Consider the following 25,702-nt stretch of genomic DNA (forward strand, 5'->3'; position numbering starts at 1 on the left):
TTGAGGGCTGCTGCACAGCATTGAAACTAACACAGCTCAGAGTGTGAGAAAAGCACACCGAAACTGTACAGATTCACTTCTGAAATTTAAATCCCTTATAAAAGGTAGCAAGATTACAGCTGTCAGTTCTGGCATGTCTCTTGGGTTGGTCATTGCTTTTGAAGTGACCCTGGCCTCAGATCAGGGGAGCTTGCTTTGATTACTCCGTGGTGGCCAGGTGAGATGGGTGGTGCCAGATGGAGAAGAATGGGAAGGAGCCCTGATGCTGTGGCCTCCATGGGGATGGCCGGGGTGTGCTCTGGAGCTGGCTGAAGGCCAAGCTCTCAGGATGGCCATTTTGGCCTGGTGGGTGGGTGCTGGTGGCACTGCAGGCTGGCTGGGGTATGGCTCCCCCAGGGGAATACCAGGGTGGTGACTGTCAGGGCATGTTCCCAGCGGGGACCAGCGGCTCCATGTGCAGGGCTCGGCCATGCAGGCAGCTCATCTGCAGCTTTTTTATGAGCAAAGCACAAAAGTGTGTGAAATCCAAATCCTTTGCTGTCCCTCCAGCTTAGTGGTTCTATTTGAAAAACAATTACACAAAATGCCACCTAAGGCAAATTGTATAAAATTTAAATAAAGGGTACAATGATATAGCCTCAAATTTCATGTCGGTAGGAAGTTTTAAAATCCTCAGCTTTCCAGAATTCCTGTGGTTCAGTGCTTGGTCACTAGGGGAGAAAGTACAGTAATCCTGCACAGAAATAAATGTGACTGATTCCTATTTGCTTTCAAATAATTGCATTTATTTACATCAGTTTAACCTCCATTTAAAATGTCATGTATATCTCAGCTAGATTAGTGCATGTGAAAAAAATAGCCTCTGTGGGAAGTGTTTTGAGTAAGCAATTTGTTTTGCTTGTAATTAATGGATTCTTACCTAAAGTACAAGTTATAAATAAAAATAAACTAACAGTGAGTGGTAGTTTGCTGCTGTCATTCAAATAGTGGACAGTTGGGTAATTACAGACCATCAAAGAACTGCTGCACTGCTGATTATTATCTTTTAAGAATTTGCCAGCCTTTCATCGTTCAAAAGAAACTTGCATTGAAGTCTTTAAATATATGCTATTAATAAAATAAACCTATTAAGTGGTGTGATGGTTGGTATTTACAGCTCACACAGGGGAACGAGTCACCTTTCCTTTGTTGCTTTGTCTGATACAGAATACCACATTGTGAAATTGGCAGCCAAATCTCATTTAGCCACGTGGATCCGTGTCAGTACCGGGGGCTTCGTTCGGCAAACGGGTAAGCAGCTTGGCTCAGATGAGAAGCTTTGGAGCACAGTTGGACTGTACCTCTGGAGAAAGTTACTTGAGGGTTTGTAAGGCCAGATCCTGAAAATGTCAGAAAATCCAAGTGTGTGAAACTCATGTGCAGACCTTTGAACTGAAACCAAAAATCATCAGAGAGGAAGATGTAGCCATAGTTGCAACTGCTCCGAACAAGAAACCTATATAACTTCTATCTCATTTTATACATACATTTATGCCATGTGTTGCTAAGATTTATTATTTAAAAATCCTTATGAGTAATATCTTAATATGTATTTACAGAATTTAATTTTCAAAACTAAGTTAGATGCTAGACACAGAATTATTTTTCACAGTTGTGACTCTCCACTTACTTAATATCAAAATGATCCAAACATACTTTTCTATGGTAATTTTAGTTAAAAGCTGGACTTAGGATGGAAATGATGATAGATATCCCTTTTTCCCACAGAAGTAAATAGATGTACTTAATACATCCAAGACTGTGATCCTTGTATTGACTAGAAGTAACATTTGAAGCATGATATTGACAGACACGTTGATGCACACCGTGGTGCTGGAGACAGTGAACTTTCTGTGTTGGGGAGGAGGGGACAGCAGGGCTGGCTGTGATAGGTCTCCATCGGAAGTGCTGCAGAGCTCTCAGAGCATGTCAGCATTCAGCACTGCTGTGCTCATCTGCCTACGAGCCCTGCACAGGCAGCAGACTCCTTGTCTCCAGCAAGGAGGCATCCCCCACCTAAGCTGATCTATGTGGTGTGTCTGCCTGTTTATCTCGTGTTTATATCAGAATAAAAGAGTCACTCCTGCATCTTCCATTCAGAATACTTGAGTGCTTCCATTCAGTAATAGAATCAAGAGATTGGATTACTCATCTCAGTAACATTGCCAGGATGGGGATTGTAAACATCTGTAAACAGAACGCTGAAATTATAAGTAATATAAAACAAATGCTAAATATTGTACTCTTTCCTTGCTTTCATTGAGCCAGACTCTAATAATCATTAAGGCATGTAAAAAGATATAGAGATATATGGCTTATATGAAAGGTCAGTTGCAGTCCACAGTTATTTTGAATTCATTGAATTGTTTTTAGCAGGCATAGCTCTATGCAGCATAATCTCTTGCCCATTTTCAGCAAAACATGCCTAAATCCATCATACATGAAAACAGAGCTGGAGGAAGAGGAAATGAACAATTTTCTAATTTATGCAATTTAAGAGAAATATGGGAGGGTCTTTAATGACCATTAGCAGATGAAATACAAATTATCTGTACCTACCAAGCTGCAAAAGCCTGTTGAAGATGGCAGAAATGCTGCTTTAAAGGCTACTGTAGTCTTGAGAGATTAGTTTTGCTATAAATCTGCTTGTGTGTCGTTGAACTGGACACTATGATTTGTAAAAGAGCATAAATAAAATTTTTATCATTAATATCATCATTCTTTTTGATGTGGTTTTGCTTGATGGTTTGGCATAATATTTTAACATGCTCTAAAAAAATCCTGAGTTAAAAAATTAAAGAATTTCAGAAAATAATCTGTCTGAAGTTTGCTTGAGAATTTAATTGACAGTGATTTTAACATTACAATTTTGTTGATTATCTTAGTTTGAAAAAAAGATTGGAAATTTCCAGGTATACTGACAGACTCAAGTACACCCGTGGGAGTTTTATGAGGGGTGGGTTTGGGGTGGATTTTTTTTTTAAATAAACTGCAAGAAAGAAAAAAGGTTCAACCTCTGAGAATCTGGAAATGCCAATCATATGAATACACGAGGAAAGCAACTGTTAAAGGGCTCTGAGTGTTAGCAGAATTTTCTGAAGGTTGTTAATGTGGTAATGACAAGAGTAGGAGACTTATAAGACTAAGAAATATGCTGGGCACCATCAGGCATTCTTTATATTCTGTATTTACACTTAGGTAGTTAGTTGTGGGAGCTGAACCAAGTGAATTAGCAGAGAGTGTGGAAATACAGCAAAAGCTAATGGTCCTGCAGTTACACCTTGGCTGTGTGGGAAATTAGAAAATGCTGGATTTTGCTCTTTTGAAAAACTGTACCAAGTTGTGATGCTGGATCATTAGGAGTCTCCTCAGTATCAACTGGGATGTTTATTAATACACCCTTTCTTCATGAAGTAGAACTAAAAATATTTGAAATAATGATTTGGAGACAGTAAATAATTGCAAAACAAACCTGTGGAAATCTAGAAAGGCTTTTATGTAAGGAAAGAAAAGTGAGAAAGGAGAAGGGGAAAGGAATCATCTTAGACCTTTCAGGCCTAGATGGTTCCTGGGCGGCTGAAATGACGAGATTTAATGCGTTGTCTGACTATCCTTGGGCTTATTATTAGGGCCTTACATCACAGCCTCGAGGAGGGGGAGGAACTTTGGTACTGTCAGAATGTGCTGCTGTGCACAGCTTGTACTTCCTTTTCCTGGGAGGGTTTATGCTGTGTGTGAGGGACAGTGTTCTCCATAGCAGGAGAGACGTCTGAATGGAAGATCCCTTCCCCCAGGGGTGGCACATCTCACTAAATGTTCTGGTCCCTTGAGCCAGGGGCATTTTGACCAAAATGTGTTAAACCTTGGAGATGGGACCTCTTCTGTTCCTTTTTTTATTAAATAGCTCATGTGGTTTTGTTTTTAGGGGCAATTTTTCATCTTATTCACACTTAGTGAATTGCATGCATGTGGAAAAGGAGAGAGAATTATCTCGTGTATACTTCTGAAATAATTGTTAGTGTAGTCTAATATTAGTTGTAATAAAGCCCTTCTGAAGTTGCTCATGGCAAAGAAAATGGCAAAAAAGGAAAGTGGTTCCTCATTACACTCTTGCTCTGTCTTACCTTCTATGGACCACCTTAGCTATATTAAATGTCTAAACAACAATCTTTGTACACAGTATTCATACTTTTAGACATCTATCATGCTTTTATTTTACCTTTCATTTTCTTGGCAGATGATGCTATAGGGAATTAAGATAAAGTGCAATCATCTGTCCAGCTTCTTTCCTATAGCCACATTGTATATTATATTCTCAGACCCCACAGTGTTCTGCAGGAGATTATCCAAGAAATGATAAATCCTCAGCTGGAGCCATCAAAGCATCATTGCCAGTTTGTAGCCGCCAAGAAGACCCTCACATCTCTTTCACGCTCACTGCATTATTGATTAGCCTGTGAAATACTGAAGCTCTATTGATTGCAAATATTTAGGGATGAAAAGGGAAACATTGTCCTCAAAGATACTTGCAGTCTCCTCTCCTCTGTTAGAGATCTTTCTTGCCTTGTATTTCTCTGCCTGCCTTCTTACCTTTATGTACAGGAGGCTGATGTGCTCACCCTGGGGCACTGGGCAGGTGGGCAAACAGCTGCCTCACCCTGCTGGGGCCAGCAGCCACCACAAACCTGACAGAGGAAAACGAAGGACATCGCCTGCATAAAGACTGCTTGATTGCTTTTGCACACACACATGCATCTTGACAGAAATTATAGGAGGCAAAACCCATTTCCTGTTTGTCTATCTTGTAATTCATTTGTTGGGGTGGGTGTAGCAAAAAAAGCACATTTGTATTTAAAAATTACCTTGATGATCCAGGCCATGAGGTCTGAAGCAGTCTTGCCTAAGATAGCACATATTCTGATATTCTAGTCCCATCAGACAGCAGAGCTGCTGAAATCCCAGTGCATTCTGTCTGGAGTCTCAGGGGTTCTCCTAATCCAGTTACAGGAACCCTGTGCAGACAAGCTAAAATACAAGACCTGAGAAAAATCTTAGCTTGTGGATCCATTTGGGTGAGAGCTGAAAAGGGACTTTGCAAAGGCAGAGCAATAAAATAAACCACAAAGCAACTCCCTGCATATTCAGCAAGTTAGATCTTGCTGTCCCTTCTCCAGAAAGCCCCTGCTTAGGAGGGATGTTGGCACATGCAGGTGGTTTCTGCCCGGTTACTGTACAGTTATTTCTCTGCCTGGTGCTTAAGCTGAAATCATTAACATGTGTCTTGTGTGTTACCTGAATGAAAGGCCAGTTCATGGGTTGTTACTGCCCAGTTTTTCTCTTTGCTCCTGCACTTCCCTGTTTCGATTACAAATCCCCCTCCAGGCACAAAGCAAGCTGGACACCTACAGTGCAGCTAAAGAGTTATTTGCTCCCTAGGTGGACACTAATGAATGACTGCAGTGCTGCCCTGAGTGAGGGGGTCCCCACTATTAAAGTTTAATAGAAAGATCTGAGAAACTGGGGGCCAAGAAGAGGAGGAGGGGACAGGAGGCTGTGAGTAACTCTCCAAGTGCCTTCTCTCTTCCTTTGCTGCAGTGGAGATTATACCATCCTTTAGGACAGGAGCAATAGGAGACAGGTCAGTTCCCTCTGTGTTCTCCTTTTGCCTTCAGTCTCTCTGCAAGCTATTGAAGCTGCAAAAATATGGTGGTTCCTTTTCACTGTAAAATTTCTGAAAGCAGCAGGAATATGGCCTGACTCAAAAATTATCTCATTCAGGCTTGCTTTGGTTTTTCTGATTTTTTTACTCTTTCGTTTCCTTCACACTTCACATTGTCCTCTTTTGTTTCTCCCTAATATGTCTCTTTTTTCTTTACTCTCCCCACTCCAACCTTCCTCTACCTCATACTTTCCAGGACTTGGGATTAGGATAGGTATATTTAACTTGAAGGCTTAAAGGTGATTGAAGATTTATTCTTTAAATATTCCAGCACCCCTGAATTCCTGTCCATGCTAAGTGATGATAAAATATCACAGAACAGTAGAAGTACATTGTCCCTTATTTCAACCAATGTAAGCGCAAACCTCCGTTTTTCTCTCTCCCACTGAATTGGAGGAGACTAATGTCTAGTTTTAGCTTTGCTTTTAGTTTTTGAGGTCCCATTATTGTGAAACTTGTCCAAGTCTGAGACCATACAAAGAAAAGGGATTTGTTATAATGTGTATAGAGAGATGCATCCCTTAGTTTCTCTCTGCTGTGAATTACTAAGAATATTCTGAGTGTCTCTCTCATAGTATTTATAAGGAACAAGACAAATCTCTTGTATACCATTCCAGCTACAACTTCAGGAAGGAGGGTTTTTTACTGCAGGTTCAGACCACCAACAGATTTGGTATCCTGAGGTCCTACAGGATGTTGCTCACATTACAAGGGACAGCTAGGGGACAGTAATGGAAGGAACTTCCTTGCATCAGAGGTGTTTGAGAGAGTTGCAATTCTTCTGGAGATAACGATAACCATAGGAATTAAAGTTTGGTTTCAGGATGGGGATCATAACCTCCCTCCCTTTTGGTAATAGTTATGGGATTAGAAACCTTTGTTGGTATTTTGCTAGCTGAAAATAAATGCAACTGGAGAAACAAAAATAAATTTGCTTTTCCATGGTTTTTTTTGAACCTTCAGTGCCATCTGCCACATAGAGCTCTTCTAGAAATCAATGCAACTCTTTGAGCCTGTAAATGCATCCTGAAAAGAGCGCTGATACAGGAATTTGGTTTATTATTTACTCTTTGAAAAGTGGTGTTGCCAACACAACCTGTCAGCACAGGTTTCTTAAGCCGGCAGCCTGGCCAAACGTGTTGGATTCCTGTTTGGAAATATCTGGACTGGATCCACAAAGCTTACCCATGTAATCCTTTCTCATTGCCTTTCCTTCAGACCTTCTGGCTGAACTGTAGCACTTCAGCAGATGTAAACCTGACTCGTGTGATGACCTGCAAAATATCTTAGAACTGGTGAGACTATCAAGGAGATGTGTTTTCCTCAGCATGGCAAGGATACAAAATTTGTGCTCTTCTCTTTTCTTAAAAACTATGGGTTTGGGTCTACTCTAAAATTTGCCCCTTTTTTTTCTCCCTGAAATTTAACCTGTTTAGGTAAGCACTTTTATACCATGCTAGTAATCTTATTTACTTGAGGGAAGCATGTGCTTTCATATTACTCTGAATACAGCTGCTTTCCTGAACTGAGGCCTATGCTGAGAACTTAAATGTGGATTCTGGACTTCAGGAAATGGTAAAACAGGTTGGTGCTTCTGAAAACAGTGGCTGGAAATTCCTGTGCTTTCATGTGTGTTATGCAGAGACAACATTAAAGTTCAGTTGCATAAGACTCTTTCTTATTTTCACAATATTTACTATTATTTTAAGACCTCTTAGGCATTCCTAGTATGAGCAGTTCTAAAATTGTGCAAAGACAGGAAAGTTCTCCCTTTCTTACCATGATAAGAAGTGCTTGAGATAAATAAATGCTATGTGGGAAGCATCATTATTACTCTTCTCATTTCTAATGCCAGTAAAATTTTCTTCTTTCCACTTTATATTGTATATGGGGGTTTTGTTTGCTTTGGTTTTTTTTTTTTTTTTTTTTGTTTTTGGTTGTTGTGGTTTTTTAGGGTTTTTTTTTTTTTTTTGGTTTTGGTTATGTTTGTGTGTGTGTGTATGTATGTAAACTATTGAACTGACTGCCAAAATGATTGCACTCTTTTCAGTAGTCACCCAGAGCAGATAGATTGCAGGGAATGGCAAAATAAAATTCCCCTTACAGTATGCCAGTTGAGATCTGAAGATCAATTCTGAATGCAGCCCTCTCTATTTGGTTTGGGGTTTGGTTTTGGTTTGTTTCTTTTTGTTGTTGTTGTGGGCTTTTGGGTTTTGGTGGCTTTTTTCCACAATTGCACACTGTATTTCAAATTACTGATAGTAGCAATGGCTGTTCTAATTTTATCACAAGTCACACTGAAACAACTTTTTGTCTCTCCTGAACATCAGTGCAACTACATATGTTGTGATCTAGAACCAGGCAGCCTGTGCCATTTCCTTTTGGTAAACATGGAGGTTGGGAGTATGGTTGACTTAGTTTACTCAACAGTCTGCAGTTGACAATAACCCAAGATTTCTGGATTTTCTCACCTAGTCTTCATCTTTTGTGTGACTTGTATCAGAAAAGAAGCCAGGGCTAAGTGAACTAGTCAGCTCAGTAAAATACTACTGTTTGGTCTTGTTCTTTGCTTTTAGAGTAAGTTGATCAGATTTGGAGGCATGTCCTCTCAGTTGTAACACTTCTCTGATTTTATTAACAGTCCCAGGAACAGAAGTGTTTAGCTGACAAAGTCTGTAAGAAATATAAACCATCTTTTTGTCTGGAAAGCAGCAAATTTGTATACAAACAACTGAAAAAAAAAAAAAACCCTGGACAAATGCATTTTATTGGAAGAATAAAAGAACAGAAGTCTTGCAAATGGTCAAGAAAAACTGTCAATATCTGCTTCTTCCAACCTTTTGAATCCTTCTTCAGGAATAATGTTTTCCATGGTTTGATGCTTGCAGCTCCATAAAGAAAAATCTTTTGTCATGGAAATCTTATTCTCTTTCCATAATAACTCTAATAACAATGTTGAATTGCATTATCTCTCCATTTATCTTAATGTCCCAGTTCTTGTAAGGATTAGAATCATATGTTTCTGAGGAAAACACAAGAAATCTTTGGATGGTAACCTAGAGATTTCTGTTACAAAGTAAGGAATTAGAAATGCATCTGGGCAGAAACTGAGTAGCTGTTACACAATTTTTTTGTGACTATGAATTTTTGTAGTTTGGGCTTAGTTGTAACTGGAGAACTGACAAATAGCTGACCAAAACTGACACAGGATAATAAATAAAGTAGGCTCATGTGCTTGTTGGGGGAAAATGGTCCTTTCCCATGCAGAGATTGTAGAAATAGAGTAATTCTGTGATACAAGTGGAAAGATTCTTTTGTTTCTGCTATATCCTGTGGAATTGATTTTAGGAATTGTTCTGCATGAAAAGCTAGATTTATTTTTTCTGAACAGCAGATAAATATATGGTATATTTATAAATCTTGTAAACAGTACCAGTTTCACCCACAGTCCTGCAGTAACTTTCTCTGACATTTAAGAACCAAAGACTATATCTGAAGAAGGTCACAGATGTCATAGCAATGAACATTTAAGCACACAGATTTAGGAATAATAAAAAAGTTATTATATAAAATATAAATTACTTCACATTATATAGTATTCTATTTAAATACATTAAAATGCAATATATTGTTATAAATTTATGTTTTTATAAAATTCTAAACCATAACATGAATCATAGGTAGTGAATGCAATAATTGTATTTAAATGATATGCAGGAGATTTTGCAAAGAACTAAGCACCTCCCAGTATAATCCACCAGAAACAACATATCAAGGAACAGAACTGTCCAGAAATAAAGAACAAAACCCTGATAGGAAAGGTGATAATTCTGAAGCTGCAGCCCTTTCTGGTTTCTGAATGCCTTAAACAGTACTTGGGCTCTTCCTTTCTACTAAAGATACAGCCAGACAACTTCTCCCAATAGTAGGTGGTGCACCTTTTCCATTTGCAGAGCAGGGATGGATAATGTTGCCCTCTGGTACGATGTCTCACTGATTAGTGCTTCCACAGCCAGCCAAGCCATCCATGTTTGGATCTTTTGCTGATCAGTAGGTTTCAAGCTGTAAGGGGTAATACTCACAGCTGTGTATGTTCTTTTTGTTTTCTTTTTAACTTTGTAAGACTTTAAATGAGGATTCTGAGATTCAGGGAGGAAGACTGCTGAGAAGAAAGGTGCCCAGTGACTGTGTAGCCTCGGGTACAGCCCTTCTCTCACTGTAGCAGTGCATTGAGTAGGCAGCCTTGGATGTCTTACAGCTCAGAGTTAGAGCTTGTGTTCAATATCAGCATAGCAAAGATCCTTTGTAGATCTGGCCTCTAGACACAGAGATTGCAAATAGCTTACTTTTGTTAAAACTCATGTGAATATTCATGTGCATAAAGTAAAACATTTCAGGGCCCCAAATCCACACCCAGTCTAGAGGTCTGTGGATCTATGGGTTAGACCTTTAGTCAGACTGAAATCTTGGTCATTCCACTAAATACCCAATGGCTTGTGCATAAAATCACAGGACCATTTGCTTGTCCTCCTACACAGAGCAGACAGAAGTGGTCCAGCCTGTGAACTGGTTCTTCTGACCCCGAGGATAGCAGATATCTGAGTAGGAAAATATGCAGCAGCAGGCATGGTGTCCCAAAAAGCAACCTTCAAAATAATTATTTCAATTACTCTTCAGGACTTGCATTTCTTGTATTTCTCTTCCAGGTTTTAAAATGTGTCAGTCAGTAAGGTACCAAAAATACACAACAAAAGGAAATTGAGCCATCCTGAGATTATGCTTTCATTTCTGTTGGTCTTTTCGAAGTATTGAAAAAACTGGAAAGGTTGAGCTGTGATCAGTAAATGATCAGTATAAAGTTACTCACTGGGATGAGGAATGAAGTCAAACAGTGTTGATGAGCAGCATTGTGCAAAATATGAGAGTGTCAGGTTTCAGGAGTGAGCTGGGACTTCTTGCTCATGGATGGGTGGATACCAGGAGATAACCAGCACTGCTTGGAAAGCAGTCAGTGCCTGTGCTGGTGTTGTGAGTGCCATGTGCCTGCCCAACTCCAAGGGCTTTTAGAAGAGCCATCAGGCAGAGCTTCAGGGAGATATAGGGCCAACATGAAGCCAACAATATTGTAAGAGTTCAAAGAGATTCAAGCAGTATCAGTCTGTGAAAGCAAAGGGAAAACAATTGCTCAGGTTCAGATGTGAGACTTTGTAGTTGCAGAGCTGTAGAGATTAACTGTAGGGTACTCTGGGAAGAAGATTTTGGTAAAATAATAAATAGGAATGTTAGCTTTTCTTCAAGACTGTTTCCAGTACTTAGAACTGTTAATACACTTAACCTACACACACAGAGAACTGCTGCCTATTTTATGGAGTCTAACTGTTCCCTGCAGTCACTTAAAACTACCTTCTAAATATATTAATAGAGCAATTTTTCCATGATATTTGGAAATTATATTTTGGCTTGCATAAATAACTCATCAGTTAGCAGCATCCAAGAAAAAGCAGATTTAATTCTGATTCATTAATTTACTCCCTAAAATAAAGAGCATTGCTGCCAACAATGATTTTGAGAATGAGGGTTTCTCATTGGGTAGGGGAAGAAAAGCCGCTGTTTTCGCTGTTTCCCCAGTGTTTTTTGGCGTGTCGCGAGTCTCGCGGTTTAGGATCCCGGGCTCGGTGGGTCCGTGGTGGCCGCCGGTGGCCGGAGCAGAGGCGAAGAGGCAGCGGGGACACAGCATGGGCGGCACTAAAGCATTTCTTTGCAGGGCAAAGGCGCCTATAGCACAGTCTCTGTGGCGCAATCGGTTAGCGCGTTCGGCTGTTAACCGAAAGGTTGGTGGTTCGAGCCCACCCAGGGACGGGCTTCACTTTTGGGCTCGGCGCCGCCCCCGCCGCCGGCCGTCGTTTTGTGCGTGTGCGCCGGGGGAGGATGTGAGATTAGCGCCGGCGGCCCTGCAGGCGCCGCGTGTTGCCGGGCAGGGGGGCCCCCGGCGGGGAGCGCAGCGCGGCGGCCCCAGCTGCGGCGGGGCCCGCCCCGAGCGCTGAGCCCCGAGCCCGCCGCAGAGCGGCTGCCCTGCCCACGGCTCCTGCGGGGCCACACGGCCGTGCCCCGCCGGTGTGGCGAAGGTTGCGGGACCCCCGAGAGCTGTTCCTGCCTCCGTGTGTGCGGCGATGCGGTTTCTGGTGCGGCCCCCGAGAGCCGTCGGCTGCAGCGGCGGGCTCTGTCCTGAGGCTGGCGGGGACCCGAGTGCCCGGAGTTTTCTGCACTCCCTGCTCCCGCGGCGGGAGGTGCGAAGGAAAATCGGTCTTCGAGCTGCTCCGGGATAACGAGCGATGCTGCCGGGCGATTGGGGTTTGCTTCGGGAGGCGCTCACGGCGCTTCAGCACTCGAGCGGCCGCCGGCGGACAGCCCGGATGGGAATGAGACTCGAGGACAAACGCCGCTTGCGAGGAGGATTACTGAGATCACTGCCGAGCGCGACTGTGGCCGGCGCTCCGCGGCGCGCTGTTAACGCGCACACCCCGCGGCGGAGGGAGCCCGAGCAGCCGGGTGAAGCGAGCCGGAGCACGGGAGCCTGGCGGCAGAGCCGGCTGCGGGGCTCCCGCCGCGTCCCGGGGCCCGGCGGGCAGGGCCGGGACGGCGCAGTGCCCTGCGGTCCCTCCCCGCCCGGGGCGGGACGTGCTCCAGGCCCGTTCCCTGCTGGCAGGCGGCGCGGCCGCTCCGGGCTCGCCCTGCCCGCGCGAAGCCGCTTTGCATAAATGAATGTTAAAAGCAATTACTCTGGGAGCTTCGCCTAAACGTGTCAATTAGAAGTTGGCACCTTCGCCGTATCCGAGCCCGAGAGCCGATTCCAGCGAGCGCCCTGGTCGCGTGAAATCCGGCTGCCTTCCAGCCCGACCTCTGCCAGCTCTGAGAGGATCTATTTACAGTTTAGAGAAAACAGGATCCGTGTTAAAAATGCCCCTTCCCCAGCGAAGCTGTATTTCACAAATCTTTCTGTTCAACCCGCCTGGTTTGAATAAGGGATACAACCCTCTTAAAGGTCAGGCTGTGCCATTGATTTACCATCGATGACAAGATACGGCCCTCGCTAGCCAAGATAGCCGAGAAAAGACGTATTTAGAAACACCGAAAAAATCTTTTGAAAGTCGTACACCTTAAATCGTTGATGTGATTTTTTTTCCCCCTATCATCCACATAGTTTTCATTTCGGTAAAACATTTTGAAAAACTGGCAGCCGTGTGCTGAGTATCAGGGGAGGTGAAGCTCTCTGTACTGAGTATCAGGGGAGGTGAAGCTCTCTGCAGGACCCCCCTATCACCTTTACCCACGATTAACCCGTAAAAATTCCCTGCTGTTAGGGAGAATTTTATTTTCACTAAAGTGTTTCAGGTAAATTCCCTCCTCGATATTTCCTCGCTGTTTGCAGTGCAGGATGTATTCAGCCCGGTAGTACTGCATCCACTGCAGCCAGCTAAGCCTCGCAGGGGATGAAATCTAAAAATCTGCATTTGCCAGTTCTTGGACCGCCGCTCTAGCAGGCAGGCATCAAGACCTTACAGGAGCCACCACCAACAAAAAATTGATCTTGTCAGTGTGAAGCAGCAGTGTCTGGAAAACCAGTAACAATTTAGAACTAAAATTACCTGATAGTTCATGAGGAAGGACAAGCGTTTCTGCTCCCATAAAGCAAAGTGATGCTCTCCTTAGCAAGTCACAGATGCGTTTTACAGGAGTGGTTATTGCTGACCACGGGGTTTGTTTAGGCTCATTCCAGTTGCTACACGTCGCTGTGCGAGCGTGCACCGTCAAATCTGTTAAAATAGATGCGGGGTGCGAGCACCCACACCGCGATCCTGCGACACGTGTACAGGAGGGGCTCATCGTGGGCTCCGTAATATAAAGCGACATTTAGGTAGTGCTTGATAAACTAATTTAGTAGAAGTGGAAAGCTCATGCATGGGAAGTGCCTCATCCCATCTGCTCACCAACTAATTACAATTAAGGTTGTGGAGAACGGGAAACCTGATACATTTTTGGGACTAGACAGGGAATCGAAGCTTCCTTTGGATGAAGTAAAATTTTTTCAGAAGTCAGTGAAGCTTTCTGTTCTCAGCCATGGAAAAAGCTTCTCGTAGCTGGGTAATGTACCCAGACAAACCAGCCGGTTCTTGCCTTAATCCATTTATCTATATGCAGTCTCTGATAAACGCTGTTCTAAATGTAATGGGGGATTGCACCGTCTGATGCTTATAGGAAAAAGATTTGACATATTCAAAGTGACTTCTTAACTAACACCGAGATAAATTCCAGAGTAAGTATTCCCAACCGATATTCCAAACAATTTCTAAGGCAGCTGGACAGGACTCGCCGTCGAGACCTTCAGGAGAACCCAGAACCAGCGGACCGCCGGTTGTCTCACCCTGGCATCACCAGCGCCTGTATAAACCGCAGCAACCCGCAACCCGCCGCGGCTCTTTGTTCGCGCGGCGATGGGACGGGGACGCGGGGCTGGGGGCGGCCGGTGCCTCGGGCTGGGAACAGAGGGGACAGCTCTGCCGCTGTCCCCCGCCTCGGGCAGCCCTCGGAGGCTCCGCACTCCACGGAGGGGGAGCCGCCGCCGGCCGCCCGTGCCCCGGCGCTGCGGGATGGAGGGCTCGGGGAGCCGGCGTTCCCTGCGGATGCGGGTCCCGCTCCCCTCCCCGCCGCGTCCAGCGGAGCCCTGGGGGATGGGGAGGACACGGCTGCCCGCACTGCTGCAGCCCCCGGCCCGAGCCGACCCCGCCGCTGCTCGGGGCACTCACAAACGCGGGGACACGCGGGGACAAAAGAATACTCTTCCCCCGCCACGGGAAGCCCCAGGGGAGAGGTGGGCTCTGCGTGGGAGCCGGGGGTTCCGTGCCGCCCCCGCCCCTCTCCGGGGCTTCCCGCTGCCTCCTGCCAGCGGGCGGGGCCGCTCGGAGCCGGGACCCCCCCGCAGCTGCCCCCGGCCCCCGCGGCCGCCCCGCCCCGCAGCTGCTCGGCCGCCGCCCGGGAGGGGCCGCGGGCCCGCGCGGAAGTCCAGGTGCGGGGCCGGGCCCCGCCGCCCCCGCGGAGCCGCCGCGCTCCGGGCGCTGGCCCGGGCCTGCCTGCCGCGGCGGGGGCTCGGGCGGGGGCGCCGCGGGGCGGGGGCGCATCCTCGGCGGCGAGCGGCGGTGCGGGAGCGGCGTCCGGCTGCAGCGGCGGCCGGAGGGCTGCGCGGTGTCCGGGCTGGGAGCGAGGCCGAGGTGAAGCAACTGCCTTTGAACTTTGGCCAATATTTATTGACTTGGGAGGCAGATAAGATGGGGAATAAAATATTCATGGTCTCAATAAAGACGGGGACCCGGAGTATTGGAAAGATGAAAAACTGTACAGCTCGCAGAAAGGGTGCAGAAAACAGCCATCTTGAATATTTTAATCTCTGGCAAGTGTTTCTTTGGAACAAAATGGATGTTGGAGGGAAACAGCATAGTTAACATTACTGTAGCCTTCCATTCCTAACACCATCCCTCTCGCAGAATTCAGCTGGCACGGAACAGGGAGACGGGAAGGAACGCCACAGCCTTTCATCTACCTACAATGGCAATAAATAATCATAATCTGAATACCGTGGTCTGGAAATTTAGTACCTCTCTAAGTGATGGTGCTTTTTTTACCCACGATTTATATCGATTTGTTTTCATCGACATAAGTCACATGTAATGCTGCAAAAACACTCTCAGAGCTCGTGCAACATAAAGAAACAATTGCTCTGTGTTCAGCCAGAACACATCGGTAAAGATTTTTTATTTTTTTATGATATTGTACATTGTTACCATCACCAAAATCAAAGGAGGTATTCCTACAAATTACCCTGGAAATTGAATCAAGGCCTGGGTTCAGAGTTTGTTGTGTATGCATGATATGAACCAATTATTTTAAGGATTCATTGTTTGGCCATAAAAATCACTCTAGGCTGAAATTAGGCTCAAGAAATCCCCAGGATTTTTCCCACTTCTACTAAAATGGGTTAACAGCTGTCTTTATTTTTTCTTTCTTTTCCCCCCACCTCAAACTGATGGTGAAAACAAATACAACATGCTGATTTCAGATGCTTTTTGTTTTCAAATAACAAATAGCTTTTCCATGGCTTTTTTTTTAGTGGTTTTTTTCCCCCCTCCTAAGGATTGCAAGGCTGTTAATATGGTAGGCCCCCACAAATTTTAAATTTTTTGTCGTTTTTTGTTTTCTGGGTTTTTTGGGGGTTTTTTGTTTTTTACTTTACAGAGGAACAACGGACTGAAGTGGGGGGTGTGGTGAGAGCAGAGACAATAAGTCAGTGGTTCAGCTACACAGGCTCCGAGAGGCTCCTTCCCCGGGATTATTTATTTATCTCTTTTCTCGTTGCTGTTTGCTTACTTTGGACCTACTCCTTCAAAGATAAGCACAGCAGAAACAACACACTTAAAAAAAAATCCCCAAAAAACCCAAAGACAGATAAAAAATATAATGCAAGGATGGCTGGAGACCATTGTCTGAAGATTAAAGAATAGGATTTTGAGAGAGAACTGCTTGATTTTATTCTCTTACTGGTTTCTTTAAAGTCAATTTGGGCAGCAGTTCTAATCCTAATTGTTAAGGATAATGTTCCTGTTGAGAACTGTGCTGTTCTTATTCAAGTTTTTAATTTTTCAAGGAAATTCTGAGATACTCCACATGCAATTCCTGTTTATTTCAGCATCTTGGTACAGCTTACTTTCTGTATCTGAACATTTTTGCTTTAATTTCTCAGTTGCATGCTCTCCCCCATGGATTGATACATAAAAATATATCTAGCACCTCTTTCCTACACATCCTGATGTTGGTACAGCATTTCTTGAGACTATTTGAATCAAAGGCATTAAGAAACCAAGCAGCTTCCTGGGTATTTTTTTTTTTTTTTTAATTGTAGCACACAGGAATCTCCAAAGAATAGCATTTGTGAAAAGCAGAGTGAGCAAAATTACTAAAATGCAAATTACAAGCTCCATCAAAGGCTAAAATTACAAACTTGTGCTTGTGAGGGGGAAAAATGCATAGTCTAGAAACAATAACCTAGAAAAACAGGCACTGACTTTTTAATGGGCAAGTCTTTTTCTGAAAATGAAAGTGACACTCAGCTCAAATTTTTTATTATTATCTAAGAAACATGAAGATTACAGCCAGATTGAGTAATACTGGGGGCTGCTGTAGGGCCCAGAGAGGAAAGCTGTGTCACATTTGCTGAAAGCTTAAGGAACTGCATTTAAATGTCATGGAAATCCGATTTATGTGTGAAAGGTATGTAGGGTTCCAGGGAGGAAACAGGGTGTGAAGAAGGACCAAGGAGATAAAACACTGTGTTTTGTCCCACAGATATGAAGGAAAGAGAAATTTTGTAGAAATAAATAGAAGAAATAAATTTATTTCTAAATTATAAATCAATAAAAAATAAATTACTTTTAAAACTATTTTTATGATTACTCAATACATATATTTTGCCACAAAGAAATGCATTCACAAGAAGAGAAATGCCATTTTAATGTTTTTCCTGTAAAGAATATGACTTTGATCCATGAAGTTCATTTGCCCTAATGTACTAAAAGTACTGTTACATAAGATAGGCTTAGATTATTTTTTCTGTTAAGTATTATGTTCCTTTGTCATCATCATAGCTTTGTTGGCAAAACCTGAGAGCCAAATTGCACCTTCATAGTTTAACAGACTGGGAGATGTGGGAATACTTCTATCTACACCTTCCAGAAGAGCAATGAGTATCTGGGAATTTCCAAATAACTGAGGCCAAGGGACTGGTGACTTTATATTTTATTCTGAATGGACAGGATATTCTGATTATTTTATTTTCTTGTTGTGTCATTGGCATATCAGGCTCTGCAAGCAACTGTTAAGTGCTTGCTAGAATAGTGCCTATATTGGTAAGGAATAATTGGTTTAACAAACTGAGAGTTGTTTGTAAATATTCTGCTTAAAAGTTGGTGTTGCTAAATCCCTTGTACTGTTTAAAACATGATTGCAAAGCAGTGAAGTAAAATGGCAGGATTAGAATGTTAATTTTGGTCTCCTTTTCACTTCACAGATTCCCTGCAAAAGTGATGCAGATAAGGTCTGTGCCATGACACACACCATGCTCAATGAAAGTGATGCAGAGAAGGTCTGTGCCAGAGGGAGAGGGAGAGGGAGAGGGAGAGGGAGAGGGAGAGGGAGAGGGAGAGGGAGAGGGAGAGGGAGAGGGAGAGGGAGAGGGAGAGGGAGAGGGAGAGGAGGCACCACAAAAGCCAGCCCTGAAGTGGTCCCAGCATCAAGGAGAGATAAAGCTTGTAATTAATGATGTGCAAAGTTCTCAGTTTAGAGAAATATTTGCAAAAATGTTTTGTTCATTTTCCCTTAATATTTAGCGATGGATTCTGGGTTTGACCAGGTCTAACTTAAAAAGAAAAAAAAGGAAGGATTTTCCTCTTTTGCTTTTCTTTGGGCAGCACAGGTCTGGGCAAACTGAAGGTGGAGTTTCCCCACAGCTGCTGGAGCCGTGGCTGTCCTTGACTTCTCTCATGTGAATAGTTCCCTCCCAGCCTGTAACTTGTTCTGTTCTATCATGTTGTCCAGATCTTGAAAAACAAGGGTCTTCTGTATTGCTAACCTAACTGTTCCCTTTTTTTCAGTCCTAAAATCCAGTACTTGCTTTTACCGCTGTCACATATTTTTAAAATCCTAGATATGCTGGCTGGAAAGGTAATAATTAGGAGTTTATTGTGGAAGGAAGATAAGATTATCTGTAGTAAAGATTTATTATTAGAAAATGAATAGCCTCATTTTCAAGATTTAAGAGACTTGTACAAATTACCATTGCTGGATGGTTTTTTAGTTTCCAGTTCCCATTAGTACTGAAAGAACTGTTTGGGGCCTATTTCCCAGCTTTTGGAAAGTATTCTTGTGGTGGAAAAATTTGTAAGGGATTTGGAAATGAGGACTCATCTGGCTAGTGGATGTTCATAAAAATCTTAATGACTTCAGCAGCCTGAGGCTGTTGAGGCTGGGCTGGGCTTGGCTGGAAACTATGGGGCTGACTGGAGGATGCTCTCCCTACATGTGTGGTGGTGATAAGGAAAGAGCTAAAAAAAGGCTTTGAAATCTTTGAGTATATCTGTGGCTGCACTGACACCATCTCTTTTAAAAATGATTCTGTATCATAAATCACATTAAAAAAGATAGTAGCCATAATGCATAGGACAGTTTGGAAACTTGTGCATAAAACTATTCAGGCTTTCCTACAAAGGCACTTTGCAGTTTTATACATGCCATTTTCTTGCTTTACTCTGCAGCTTTATAAAGAGTAAATTCCTCTGTAAAGAGTATATTCCTCTGAATGGAAAGTGTTTTCAATTTAGTTTGTGTTGCTTTGGAGGGCTTTTTAAGCTAAAATCACAATGTATTTGACTTAAATGGTGACACTGTTATATATGGAAAAGCTGCTTTCCAACATTTCCAGAGGCTTTTACATACTTCAGTAATTTTACTGTTACTCAGACATCTGTGTGCTTTTAACTCAAAGGCAATGCTGTTGATCTTAGGGGTAACTTGACGTTGGTGTTAATATGCAAGGGAGAAATCTGCTTTATGGTCAGTTTGGCAGCTGACTTGAGAAGTGAAATGATACAAACCCAGTACTGGTTCATTAAAAAGAAAAAGAACACCTTCACATCCACTTCTAGGCTGGTCTGTGTGTACTGAGCCTATGATGCAGATGGGCCAATTGATGCTATTGACAGATGGGGGTTGTCTCTGAAATCCATGCTAAACTTTCACTGAACATATTTAAATCTGTTTCTCTGTAAGAAAATGTAGGGGATGTTGTCTTGTTCCCACAGGGCTGCATAGGATGGCCTTCAAGGTGAGGAGTACTGTGGTGCTGCTGCTAAGAGAAAAAAAAAGTGTATTTTAGGAAAAACTCAGCAGATGGTCATTCTCCCCAGGAAAAATTCTCCTGTCTCTCAGCCATGGGGCTGCAGTACCCTGCAGCTGTCTGCTGTCCTGCCAACCTCTGGGACATTCCTCTGGCAGCAAACTGAAATCCCAGCTGAGTACCAGCTCGGGGCTGTGAAGTGTCCTGGGAACTGCAAGGTGAGTCGCTGCAGCATGATGGCATTAATGAGGCCACCAAAGCAAGGCATTTTTGTTACTCCTACCTTCTGGGAGGTACAGGGCTGAGGAACATCATCAAACAAGATGTTTTTCTTTAACTGTAACTGACTATGTATTAAATCTCTCTCTGTCTCTGACTTTGCTAAGATTCCTCTTGGCAGACAAGCAGACTTGCCTGTGACATTACTAACCTGCAGAGGAACGACAGACTTTTGCAACAACACAGTCCACTTGTTACAGTGGTCACTGTCGTCCCTAAGAGATTTTCCCCAAACTTGGTGTTTGGGAGACTCTGCTGATTTAGCTAGTGATTCAAATTGTTCTTCTCAGCCTTTCTGGCCTAGGGATTTAGGTGTTGTCTGCAGGAGGCAGCTGGGAATGTGGAGGCTGCTGTGGTCCTCAAAGGGACCCCAGAGCATTTGCTGAAGCTCCAGCCCCACCAGACTAGGCAGTCACAGCTTTCAGAGGCAGAAGCTGTCCTGCCCTGGCCATCAATGCCCTTCCTTGAGGAGCACAAAGAAGAGAGAAACAAACTTGTTTGCTTTTGTGGTGCCTCCTCTCCCTCTCCCTCTCCCTCTCCCTCTCCCTCTCCCTCTCCCTCTCCCTCTCCCTCTCCCTCTCCCTCTCCCTCTCCCTCCTCCTTCCTCCGCTCTGTGTTTGGAGCAGTTTTGCTGGTGTAGGTGAGGAGCTGCAAGCATCCATCCATCCATCCATCCATCCATCCATCCATCCATCCATCCATCCATCCATCCATCCATCCATCCATCCATCCATCCATCCATCCATCCATCCATCCTGCTGCTCCTTCAGCTGCCCACACTACTGGCTTAGCTCCTCTGGAGCAGCAGTTCCTGTCAGGCAGCAACACGAGTGCTGTCTGCACAAGATGAATTTTCTCACTCATGTTTTCTCTCCTTCTCTCTCCATTTTCCCTTGGTCTTTCCGCTGGATTTTTTTCTTCTGAGAACCCTCACTCCCTTTGGTCGCTTTCTCATCTCCCCCTGCCCCCTTTTCCTTTCTTTCTTCCATTTTTCTCATTTCTTGTATTCTCCCTTCACTTCTTTTTCTCTCCATTATCTTTCCTGTCCTCCTCTGCATTCTTTCAATCCCAGCAGGGCTCGCGCATACAAATTGCCCCCTCCCAGCCCAGCCGGGAACGATCGAAGCTCTTTGTGGCTCCTGCTATCTCTATGGTAACTATCAGGGGGGTCTGCCTCTGCTGGTACACCCAAAGCATCGGCCCACGTCCTCGTTCTGCTGCTCTTGCCAGTGCTATGTGCTGACCACAAGGGCCTGACTGCTCATTTACAACTACTTCTTATTAAAAAAAATAATAAATTGGTGCCCCGAAGTGCTTAAATGGGGGAAACAGACCGCAGGCTTGAACACCAATTGTTGGGTTCTCAGGGGTTTGGATTATGGTTTCTGGTTCCAGAGTTGCTTTACTTGGTGGATCTGTTGCTTTCTAATTGTCACATGGCTGTTCAGTGGGCTCTGGCAACGATGGTTGTGCTGCAAAAAAGAGAATCTGCATTGCCTGGGAGGCCGGTGGTGCTGCAGTGGTGGTGGCTGTAACTGCCAGTGCAGACTGAGAAAATATTTACAAGGGGTTTGCATGTTCTGAATGTTGAGCTCTTGCTTTTCCCCAAGCCAACCAGCTTACCACATACATCCAGTTTCTGGGATTTGTGCAAGCTTGGAGCAACCACAGGATTTGATGGAAGGAATGACTGAGAAACCTATGGTGTGACAGAAGAAATGGAAAGGGTTCCTTTTGGTGCTCAGATTTTCCTCAAATAGCCAGGGATACCAGTGGAGAACCAGGGAGACAATGAAACCTAAGGCTTTGGTAATTATTACTTTTGAAGTACATTCAATATTAAAAATACAATTCCTGTCATGACTATACTCCAAATATTCTTCTGTTAAGTTCTTCAAAACCACTGGGATGGTATGTATTTGTGCTCAAATGTGTATGTATTTGGGCTCAAAAATTTATTCCATTTGTCATACCTGCCAATTCCATCAGCTTTATGGGCAGCAATATATAAAATCTATTATTTTTTCCCCCCAAGATTTTCCTGGCTTTTTAAAATAAATAGTGTCATATTTTATATAGCTCTATGAAAATTTCTGAAATTAAAGAAAAGTCAACTAGCCTTATTATATCCTGACATTACCTATTGCTGCATCACTTGGGATGTGCAAAGTCAATCAGTTAACTACACCTTACCAGCCCTTGAAAATTCACTACGTGAAAATTCACTACAAACCCAACACCATCCTGTTTGAAACTCTTCAACCCTCAAACAATTAGCCAGCAGTATTGACTCTGAAAGCAGCACCTTGCTCCAATCTTTGAAAGGAATAAACTTCAGAATACAATTATTAGATTTTTCAACTGGCTTTATATTCCATATTCATAACTTTATTAATCGTTTAGTTCACTTAAAAGTGCATTGATGGAGAGTTTTACATCTACTTGTTTGTGCATAAATCAACATCTATAAAGTGCCTTTTTGGGTGAAATGCAGCCAGCGGTGACAGGGTTAACACTGTGGGCATTTAAGTGGTCATAATTAACAGTCCATTAAGATGAATGGAGTAAGTCCGCACTTAGTAATGCTGTTGTTTAATTCTGCCTGTTTACAGACTAGGGAGGACAACAGCAAGGGGCTTGAGACTGCCCAGGGTGTGCAGTAGGAAAGCCAGGAATCACATTTTAAAATAAATTATAACTAGATTAAAAAAAAAATTCATTTGGGAAACACATTTCCTGGTTTGGGGGATTCTTGTTGTTCCAGTTCACTTTCTCAAGTAAGTGGGTTGATACTAACTGCGATTTTGCCTTCCACTGAACAAGTCCACCAAAACAAAGCCCTAACTATGCTCAATCCCCTCCCAATTATTTATTTAAGCAATGGATTTTGTTATTTATAGGGATGCAGGAGGAACTTGGCTGTTCAAACCTGTAAATGTCCTTCTGGCTTTGGTGGGTGGCTGCTCCTCTGCAGTGTTTAACATTTGATATAAAACCTCACTATTAATGTTGTTAATCTTGAGCATTAAAAATATGGAATAGAACATAAACCCAACATGCCAGCCTAGAAAGTCTCTGCTGCATAAAAACCCCTTGGCCTTATTTGCCTTCCAAATCCCCAAGTTTTTAGATAATGATTTTCAACTTATTCTCCAGTGAAGTTGAAAATTAGTTTTGTTTAAAGGAAGCTGAATTTTTCATGTAACCTCTTAATTACAAGATGCGAAGCTTTAAAAAAACCCAAAAATTAAAAAAAAAAAAAATCACAAGACCAAGCCATACCAAGGCTTGCAATAGAATCTGGGGGTTGCTAACTTTGCTGCTGAAGAATGCAGCTTTTGCTGCCAGCCTGGAGTCAGAGCTCTGGAGAGAGCTGGGCCGAGCCCAGGTGGGCAATTCAGCATTTGAATAAGAACGATTTTAGCCAAAAAGCAGGAGTGAAACTGCTAGAGAAGCCTGTCATTTCAAAGTAATGCACAGTTCTTTTTATAAGGTCTCCATTTTATTGGTACAATTTTTTCCTTGTAAAGGATTGTGAGTGTAATTAATTATGGGCAATAAATTGTGAGTGTATTTCATAGCTCCTGTATGTCTGGCTGTATGACAGTGCCCAGAAATGTGGCTGTTAAACACACTGAAGGGCAATAGAGTAAGCATTTCATTTTCTCTAGAGTTTTGTTGGGGTTCTTTTTAGGTACCAGGGTGTCTGAAAACAGTATGGTAAAAATTAAAAATTACCAATCCCATGAAATATTTTAACTACTAATGTCCACATAAATTACTGATACATTTTGCCAGGCACAGTTTTGATTTTAAGGGCAGGGATGCTGCTAAAAGATAACCTTAAAATACAATCATGTAATTATATTGCCCATTCTTGTTAGTAATAACATATTAATAAATAAATACAGTTTTGCTTTTGTCTACAGTTTGGATTTCTTGTGCTTTTAAATGTAACTTTGAAATTTAAAAGTACAATGCTATTTAAAAAATTAATTTTGAGGTTTTGATGACAAATCTCAATGTTAATTTTAGCATGCATGTGTTAGGTTAAATTAATATTAGGCCATAGTACCTTAAACTTATTAAAGAGGCAAATGTACCTGAATGAGCCAGAGTGATTCCAGGTAATGCTTTGGAGAAAATCTCCTTTTACCAGGTTTTCCCTGGGAAATCATGTTTATAGAAATGTAAAATGATTTGTTTTAAAAACAACTATCCAAAATTAGTTCAGGAACTTGAATTCTGCACATCTCTGATTGACAGAAATTGTTACTATTTTAAAAACAATGAAACTGTAAAAAAAAGTCTGAATTAAAAAGAAACTGCATACTTCTTGCAGTATGCCCCATAAAACTGTTCATTATTTTTCAAAATTTAATAGGTTTTTCATTGATTAAAAATAGAACCTAAAACAGAGGAACAAGACACATTTAAAAAATAGTAGAATTCTTATTAATTAAGCAAGAATTAAAACAAGTTACAGTAATATACAATCCATTGTAAAGAAGAATCTTGGTCAGCAGCTTGAAGGCAATATGAATACTTCTCTCTTTTAAAAAAATGCACATTTTATCTCTTCTTTTACCTGATACTCCATTCTTTGGTGATTCTTGATCTGTGTCCCTCCTTTAATTCACCTTTAATTGCAATCACTGGCAATTTCAGCAACAAGCTCTATATGCTTTTTCCCTCTGATTTGTGCAGTAACCAGCCACAAATCCTTTGATTTCCCCAGAACATGAGCCATTGGTTTCCACGGATTAGGAGTAGACTGGTTGCAGGAAGTTCAGTAAATGCTCTTCCCAAGAAGTCAAACCATACTGTTTCTTTGTTCCAGCTGTAAAGAACCTGCCAGGGTAACAACAGCCTGTAAATGATGATGTCAAAATGTCAGAGAGGAGAGTGGCCGGGTGTGAGGTCAGGAGTCTCACTGATGCAGAAAGCAACTGCAGAAAAAACTGGCATGACTTCTGGTGAATTTTGGAATGGGTTCAAAAGTGAATATTTGTGAGAGTGGCATAATATATTTATTCTGGATACAGAATCTTCAGGTTTTCTTTTTTGTTTGTTTGTTGTTTGTTTGGTTTTGTTTTTGTTAGCTAAGGTGAAACATCCCTCTGTGTGACTCTCTTACTTCTAGCCCTGCACACATTTCCTCAAATGAGAGGAAGAAGGAGAATTTGTGACCTTAATCCTTATACTGAACTCCAATTTATTTAAACTAGAGTCTTGGATTTTGAGTTGTGAATCTTGATTTATATCAAGACTGTGGTGATATTTTGGATTGATGTGGATTTTGTATACCCTGCACATTTTACAGAAGCTGCTGTGTCTGTGCTCAGACTTCACTCACACTCCCAGAATATTCTGAATTGGGATGGACCCACAAGGATCCTGAGTCCAAGTATTAAGGGAATGTGTAAATCACTTGCTCAGACTGACAGGATGGTATCTGACTCAGACTTCTGGTCTATCAGAGTGTGGTGCAGGTTTGCCTAAAATACACAGAGTGTTCTTTGCAAAATAAAGACAACTGTCTAAAGATCAAATGGTTGTGAGGATGTGCAGGTTAAGAAAGAAAAGTGCTAGAATGCAGCAGTGTTTTCAGAGAGTAGGTGCTGTCTCCAGTGTGGATAATGACTGGCAGGTGATCTCCAATCCCCAGTGCTTGGATGTGGTCTGGGCAATCTCACCCTGCTTGTTGTTGCAGGCAGGATTGCAGG

At 42.7% G+C, this 25,702-nt stretch overlaps 1 protein-coding gene and 1 non-coding gene across 2 annotated transcripts; one reads left to right on the forward strand and one right to left on the reverse strand.

The window, feature by feature from the left end:
* Positions 1 to 11,543: 11,543 nt before the first annotated feature.
* TRNAN-GUU (transfer RNA asparagine (anticodon GUU)) lies at positions 11,544 to 11,617 on the forward strand. The gene has a single exon. It is a non-coding gene; the product is annotated as a tRNA-Asn (tRNA).
* Positions 11,618 to 14,176: 2,559 nt separating this feature from the next.
* On the reverse strand, positions 14,177 to 21,173 carry LOC127059187 (skin secretory protein xP2-like). The gene is made up of 3 exons (XM_050970527.1): positions 21,072 to 21,173; positions 19,981 to 20,127; positions 14,177 to 15,064 (listed from the first exon to the last, which is right to left on the reverse strand). The coding sequence occupies exons 1-3, from the start codon at positions 21,171 to 21,173 to the stop codon at positions 14,177 to 14,179; spliced, it is 1,137 nt and encodes a 378-aa protein (XP_050826484.1).
* Between the last annotated feature and the right edge of the window lie 4,529 nt (positions 21,174 to 25,702).

Source organism: Serinus canaria, chromosome 2 (assembly GCF_022539315.1).
Source record: "Serinus canaria isolate serCan28SL12 chromosome 2, serCan2020, whole genome shotgun sequence".
In the NCBI taxonomy this organism is placed as follows: Eukaryota; Metazoa; Chordata; class Aves; order Passeriformes; family Fringillidae; genus Serinus; species Serinus canaria.

Coding starts and splice junctions, on each gene's coding strand:
- LOC127059187 (XM_050970527.1), bottom strand. CDS start 21,173: ATGCTTTGGGTGTACCAGCAGAGGCAGACCCCCCTGATAGTTACCATA. Junction 20,128..21,071: donor CCCGGCTGGGCTGGGAGGGG/GCAATTTGTATG, acceptor GTTCCTCTGCAG/GTTAGTAATGTCACAGGCAA. Junction 15,065..19,980: donor AGCCCTGTACCTCCCAGAAG/GTAGGAGTAACA, acceptor CTGCCTCCCAAG/TCAATAAATATTGGCCAAAG.